This window comes from Poecilia reticulata, linkage group LG14 (genome assembly GCF_000633615.1).
Source record: "Poecilia reticulata strain Guanapo linkage group LG14, Guppy_female_1.0+MT, whole genome shotgun sequence".
Lineage (NCBI taxonomy): Eukaryota > Metazoa > Chordata > Actinopteri > Cyprinodontiformes > Poeciliidae > Poecilia > Poecilia reticulata.
Window position 1 is genome coordinate 12,021,868 of NC_024344.1, and position 7,166 is coordinate 12,029,033.

Here is a 7,166-nt window from a genome sequence, read left to right on the forward strand (position 1 = left end):
AAAAAAAAAAAAAACACAGGAGAGAGAAAAAGGGGCAAAGGAAATGTTAGATGGTTAGTAAAAGAATCAGGCTGAACAGGAGCATTTTGATTAGTCAGAGAAGATCCAGCACATTAAACAGGTAGAGAAGTTCATTAAGACAGCAGGACTTTGTACTTCTCTGTATTAAGGTATTTCTCAGCTTATAAAAATTCTAACCTAAAGTGTGAAACCTGTCTTTTAAACCTAGATAGATGTATAGTGAAGCTCTGGGGTGCTTGAAGAAAAAGCAAAAAGTGTGAAAAAGCAAATTAAAGACAAAAAGCAACAAAACAAAAACAACATTACCATAAAGCTGAGTTGTATACACGTTGCAGGTACAATCAGAGTGAACCGAATTCTCTGAATGCTAATGACACAGCTCAACTTAATATAATCAAAAGATGATGCAATCCTGCTGGTGTGCCAATAATTATTGATTTATTTTTTTGCAGTTTAAATAAACATAACTTACTAAATGTTTCAGCAATTGTGTAAAATGTAAATGTTTTAAAAGTTATGTAAAAATGTTAATCTATTTGTTTTCACTAATGCTGGGAAAATTCTTAGTTAAGCCACCAATACCCGATTCCTGATCTAGACATTCTCTACAGCATTTGTTGTCTTGTTTCAACAACAATAATATAAATATWTAAATTTACWGTTTAAAATACACAATAGTTGCTAATTATTCACATTTTACAACAGTGTCACAGCTTCAATGAAGACRGGGCTGTATTACGTCCTCCATCTTATATCGCTGTTGGAGGTCAGAGTCTGTTCCTGACAGCACGTCTATGCATTTGGAAATACCCTAACCGTTAGACAGTGGCTGTTTCACCTCAGCAATTGTAAAATAGAAGCACCTCAAACTACTTTTAGAAATATCTTTGCTTGAAGATTGCCTGAAGAATAAATTAAGCTAWAGAAATTACGTATATACACATCTATGAAACACAAAGTTCACAGCTTATCTAAAAARACAGAAGCAAAGAGAATCTGATGGACTAGTTTAAAAACAAACATACTAACAAATGTTTATTTTTTTGGTTTTTTGTTTTATACCCCAGCTACAAGTCTGACCAGAGCTCGGCTCCAGTTATGTGTYGTTTATACAGTGTGGCGACAGAAATCATGACTGCTCAGGTCACTGTACCACAGGGAAAACCATAAAAACAGCAAAAAAAAAAAACCCCAAACAAAACGTAGAATCTCTGCACGTGTTTTCATGTCCAGTGTCTTCACCTCCGCTCCTGCTGTGGGATACCTACTCTGCAGACTTCCAGAAGTGTCCTGGGTGCGACAGCCTGCGGTTGAGTTTGGGCAGCTTCTCCAGCATGTCGGCCAGCTGAGTGAAGGTCGGCCTATCTCTCGGGTTAAACGCCCAGCAGGCAGAGAGGATCTCCTAATAAAACCAAAATACACWGCTTTAACAGGTTTCTTGACTACATTAAGTAAAACGCTCTAAACACAATTTGCCAACTCACTGTGACCTCCTTGCCCAGGCTGATCTCCCCCAAAACCTTCTTTATGCCCTCGCCACTCCCCACCTGCCAGATGGTGGCTTCAACAGGCTGGTTAGTGATTGGCCAGTCTCTAGCTTGAAGCTCATACCAAATTGTTCTTAAAAAGAGGAAAGCAGTGATGTAACTAATATTTATCAGAACTCCCAGAACCAGGCTGCATTACTCCAGAGCTTCAACACAACTTACCCAAAGGCATACACGTCCGCTGCTGTTGAAAAGGGAAGGCGATCCTCATTGTTGCCCGGACACATTTTACGCACAATCTCCGGTGCGAGGTAACAAATCCAACCGTGCGGAAGTCTGAGTTTATTCTCACGCCTGAGAAGGAAAAGGAAATCTTTACAAGCATGTAATTTCTTACAGAAATGACTATCTGACAAGCACAAGAGATGGGTGCAGGACTGCCACTGCAGGCCTCAGCAAKTTTTCCAGGTCACTGCAGCTCCCTTGGCAACAGCAGCAGAGCAGTGTAAACAGCACTTCAGCTGAGCTTGAGGTTTTAAGGTGGCGGTGCTCACCTCCCCTCCTGAACGACTCCAGAAATCCCAAACAAGCCAAAATCCGTGATCACCACTTTGTTGGTGTCGTGGAAAACATTCTTGGACTTCAGGTCTTTGTGAACGATGCCTTTGGCGTGAAGGTAGCCCATTCCCTATGTCGAATAGTGAGAGATAAGATTATGTGAAAACCTTAAAGTTATCTCCAGTCCAATTAAAACACAGAACTAACCCTATGATAAAGTGTTGGAGCAGCAACAATAAAACAGAAAACATAATTGGAAAAACATTTGCATTGTTTTGCATGGCAAATGGCTAATGGATTGAATTTATATTGTGCCTTTCTAGTCATACTAACCAATCAGGTGCTGCATGTTCACCAAGTAACATGCAGTAATGCAGCACCTCCCCCCCCTTCACATTCAGTTGCTGCACACTGCCAGTCTGCAGTCCGAAAGATGGATTCAAAAATTGTCCCCTTACTCACCAGACAGACATATTCAGTTATTGGAAATATATCTGCCTTTAGATGGTAACTGACTGGAAACTAAACACTCTTGGTTTTGCAGAGAATGTATTATTGATTTGTTATTGAGCAGCTGTTGAGTTGTTAACTGTGGGTTGTCTGCCAAGTATAAATAAATAAATAAATAAATAAATAAAGCAGGCTGTGTTATTCCACGTAATAAAAACATGAAAACTTTGGTATTATTTCTATGTTAAGTTTGGTTTAAAAAATAATAATAAAAAAGTTATAATTAGTATTYATTTTGTTAGATTATTTTTTGTATCAGGAGAAATAGACTTGAGAGAGCACTAAGGACAAACAAAAAGGGTTTAGGCAGGAAGTGAGACTGAACATGACGCAAAACAAAATACCTTTACAATCTCCTGAGCGATTTGCCTCGTTTTATTGATATCCAAATTATTTTTGGTGTCCCGAACAACCGAGTACAGCGTCCTTCCTTTACAGAAGCTACAAGAGAAAAAGAAGAAAAAGATTACACAATCAAAGCAGCGACCCAACTTGAGGTGCGTTTRGTTTATCTGCTCTTACCTGGTGATGATGGCTAAGTGGGGTGGAGCCATGCAAGCCCCCATGAAGAGGACTACATTCTCATGTCTGGTCTGTCTATAGTTCATCACCTCCTTCTTAAAGAGCTTCAGATGATCCTGATTGTTTCCATCAATCTCCAGAAGTCTGATGGCGACCTCGCCGTGCCACCGACCCTTGTGCACTCGACCCCAGCGACCCTGATCGACAGCAACACAAAAACTCAGGACATTTACCTTCTCACACTCGCGTCGATAACACCGTTTTGGTGAATCCTCACCTTTCCGATGAGCTCTCCGAGATCCAGCTGCTCAAAGGGAATGTCCCACTCCTGCAGGTACACGCTCGTCTGGCTGGGCTTGCGGGATATGGGGCCCTTCCACTGGTTTCCACGAGAGCATGGCAGATCATCCAGCTCGTCGCACTCACCGTCTGAGCCGATGTTCCCCATCATTTCCTCTCTGTCCTCCTCGTATTCCCCTCCGTGGTCATCTCTGTCATCCTCTTCATTGTCCTCCTCCGCTTCSGGATCTTCATCTTCAATGTTCTCCCCTTCCTGTAATCAGGCAGCAAAAGATTGGTTTGTGCACAAAAAAAAATAAAAAAAAATATATATATTATATATATGAAAATTAAATCTACTAGCATGTTGTGGCATTACCTCTTCATCTTCATCCTCAACCAGCTCATTGTGTGTGTCATCTGCTGACTGTTCTACCTCACTGCTGCAAAAAAAATTATATATTGCCATCAGAGGTACAACTGAAGAATAAATATTTAAACGTTTAAATTAAATCTAGTAAAATACAACTTACACTGTGTCTTGGAGGACATCAGAGCACACATTTGTAGGACTGCAAACATCTACAGAGAATAGTATAACACCCTTTAAATGATTCAATAGYTATCCCACCACACAGATCATGCGATTCTTCAWCATCTCCAGCAGATGGTGTCAAAATGCAGCTAAGAGCCAGTAAGCACACAGAGAGAGGAGGCGGCTACACTTACAGCTAACAACTCCACAGAAATCATGCAGGAGGAAGAGAAAGCTGCGAGAATCTAATGGTTATGGAGTGGTATGATGGCATAACAAGTATTCGGTGTGTCACTATGGGACAGTCAACTCACCGGGGAAGATAAACTGCTGCCTATGCTGAAAATAATACGCAGCTTTTGTGAAAAAATACGGAGAGGGGAAAGACAGCATAGCAGGAGAGATTCTGGKTTAGTGAAGCTTTTGGTTAAAGACCATYATGAAAGCACAGATCAGTGTTAAAGTCCCCGAAGGAGTGAGAAAAGGGTGCATGAGGCCATTATTATTACTACTATTCAAGAAGAAAAAAAATGTGCTTAAATGGATTTAAAAAGAAGAAATAATCACTTTAAGCTTCTGGATTTGTACGTGTTCGTCAGGAGCTTTGCGGTCAGGTTTACCTGGAAAGTTAAATCGGCTGTCTCTGTGTCCTTTGGGCGAAGGGTTAGGTGGTGGCGTGGCACTCGGAGGATTGCTCTGCTGGAAGGGAGCAGGGGAGGAAGGAGTGGATGAAGTGGTGGAGGATGGGTTGCTGCTCGAGTCCAGCTGGTTCATGACAGGAGGATGATCCTGATGAGACGCAGGTTTCAAGAAAAATAAAGTTTATTCAATCAGTACATCACTGCTTTTCATTAAAKGAGCTCATAAAAGCCAGATTTCATTTCCTGAATGCATTATTACAGTAAAAATTGCTAAAGAGCTGTCATTGCTCCACTTTACAGCAGGACAAATGAGCAGATGGTGGAACTGAGTGGGAAAAAAAAGTTTTCTCACTTATAGAAAAAAAAAATAGGTCATTTATTTAGCAGGAACAACTGATAATTACACCTCTTAGTCTAGCACTTGAGTGGCACTTGCGTTATTAACGGAAGAATAAAAAAAAAAACTGCATAGCCTTGAATAAGTATTCACACTGATTACGTAAACACAATTTTTAATGTATTTTCCAAGATTTTTATGTGRCGGATGAAAAAAAGGCTGTGCATAATTGTGAAGTGGAAAGACAGGAAAACATAGGCTTTCAAATTTTCTTTACAAATAAATGTTTAGTGTTGTGTTTTCATAATGCCCCAAGAATACCTTACACAGCCACCTTTCTGCAGCAGCTTTTAGATTAAACTGGACTTTGACTGGACCATTCAAACACATATATATATATATATATATATATATACACACACTTTCATGTAAACCACTTTATAGTAGCATTGTATGCTGAAGGCTGTTGTCCTCTACCACATTCTCAACTGTTTTGCAGCTTCTATCGGGTGTTCTGAGAGGGTTAACTTATATTTAGATGCATTCGGGGTTGAAGTGAAGTCACACATAAAAGTTTTGCATACAGGAAAAACAAGATGCATTTTGGCAACATCTGAGGAAACCCCTGAGGACTTAACAGAGCAGCTGCAATTATGTTGAGGCAAAATAACACAAAGGTGGACTTAATAGTATTTATTAATTAGGTTACTTGTAGAAACAATTGGATTGTATTTGGGGGTATCATATTAAAAGTTCAAAATCTTTTTACTTCCATTTCACATTTATGTGGTAGTCCTTGTTGGTCTCTCTCAAAGTAAATCAAACTGAAGTTAGTGGTCATAAGAAAAATTTGAAAAGGTGTTAGGTATTTTGTATATTAAAACATTTCTTTACCTTTTTTGTAATGGCCTTTGGTAATGTACCAAACTGAGGAGCTTCTTGTGGTCGGTCCACAGGGTTGTTTATGTCAGAAGGAACTGACTCGGTCCTCCTAATTTTGGCAACTGCAGAACACAATTATTTTCACACTATATCAGATATTTGTAGGGGGGGGGGGGAAATGTTAAGCATGAAAAAAACATACTTGGTAGAAAGGAGATTCTGCAGGACGGAGCCTCCTTTGTGCATTTGTTGTGGCACTTTAATCTGCAAAGACAGTAGGTAACACATGGGTAGCAATTAGCATTTAGCACCAACAGAGCTCCTCAAGTCCAGATCAAGATTAAGTCAAGCCATCACAGCCCTCTACTACGAAGCAGGATTAATAGCTTACTAAGGTAACTTCAAGTTCAACACAAGGTTTTATTTGGGGTCATGAAGCCGCCTCGCTTCTTTAAAGCATTTCTTTCAAGAAATGAACTTGCACTTGAAGTCTAMCCTGCTTCAGAACAAGTTTGGTTAGCCTCTTATGCCAGACTTTAGATGATTCAAGTGTGTTTTGTTACATGTATGTAAATGTGCTTGGTTGGAATTAGTAACAATAGAGTAGCCTGAATGAGAGACTGATGACTCACTGTTTTCTCCTCCAGTACACGTGAGTGCAAGTTTCATACTCCTCCAACTGCATGTTTGTATGTATACATCCAACTTTAAAAAATGTTTCTTGAAATTAATGAAACGTCACTGGATGATGAATAAATAAGAAATAGAAAAGGAATGATCTGATAAGCATAGAGAATATTTATGTACCAAGAAATAAAATGGTGAACCATATTATTCAGTTGGGCTTCAGTGCTATATGCCAAGGTYAACTTTATTTATGCATCTGTCAATCTGAAATTGGTTTTAAAGCATGTATCTGGACTTTAGCTGCAACACTTTTTTTATTTTTGCCTATTTCTATACTAGTATTTTTTTTCTTACAAACATTATCTGATAACTAATTTTTCTTTGTCTGTACTGTTTGGCTTTTACATTATGCTTCCAGGTTTAGCAGACAGTAGACAKACTAGGAAGTATGAATTAGGCCTCATTAACTCGGAGACCAGCAATGACATATCATTTAGAATAATCTTAATTATTCAGACAAACGTACCCAAATCTGAATCTCTAAACTGAACCTGTGAACCTGCTTCACAGTACAGGGCCCAGGCTAAGTGGAATATGAGTCAAAATTAACAGAAACAAATAGTACTGACTMACTAAACACAGATGAAGCTGCTGAAAACAGAAATGTTCCATAGTATGCAATTTTTTTAATGCTTTGCACATGTAAAACACAGAGCTATTACTGTGACTAGTATATGCAGAAATCTTCTCTGCAAAATGACATTTGT

General features: G+C 39.2%; 1 protein-coding gene across 1 annotated transcript in view; it reads right to left on the reverse strand.

Moving 5' to 3' along the window:
* Positions 1 to 6: 6 nt before the first annotated feature.
* The window catches only part of ksr1a (kinase suppressor of ras 1a), a 24,414-nt gene continuing 17,254 nt past the window's right edge, over positions 7 to 7,166 (reverse strand). The window contains exons 5-17 of the mRNA XM_008427868.2: positions 5,975 to 6,091; positions 5,785 to 5,894; positions 4,533 to 4,701; positions 4,227 to 4,268; positions 3,911 to 3,959; positions 3,757 to 3,820; positions 3,376 to 3,651; positions 3,099 to 3,295; positions 2,921 to 3,017; positions 2,063 to 2,196; positions 1,731 to 1,862; positions 1,506 to 1,641; positions 7 to 1,423 (exon numbers count right to left, since the gene is read on the reverse strand). Of these exons, the coding sequence (XP_008426090.1) occupies positions 1,286 to 1,423; positions 1,506 to 1,641; positions 1,731 to 1,862; positions 2,063 to 2,196; positions 2,921 to 3,017; positions 3,099 to 3,295; positions 3,376 to 3,651; positions 3,757 to 3,820; positions 3,911 to 3,959; positions 4,227 to 4,268; positions 4,533 to 4,701; positions 5,785 to 5,894; positions 5,975 to 6,091 (1,661 nt within the window). The 3' untranslated portion in view covers positions 7 to 1,285. The remainder of the gene's footprint in view (positions 1,424 to 1,505; positions 1,642 to 1,730; positions 1,863 to 2,062; positions 2,197 to 2,920; positions 3,018 to 3,098; positions 3,296 to 3,375; positions 3,652 to 3,756; positions 3,821 to 3,910; positions 3,960 to 4,226; positions 4,269 to 4,532; positions 4,702 to 5,784; positions 5,895 to 5,974; positions 6,092 to 7,166) is intronic.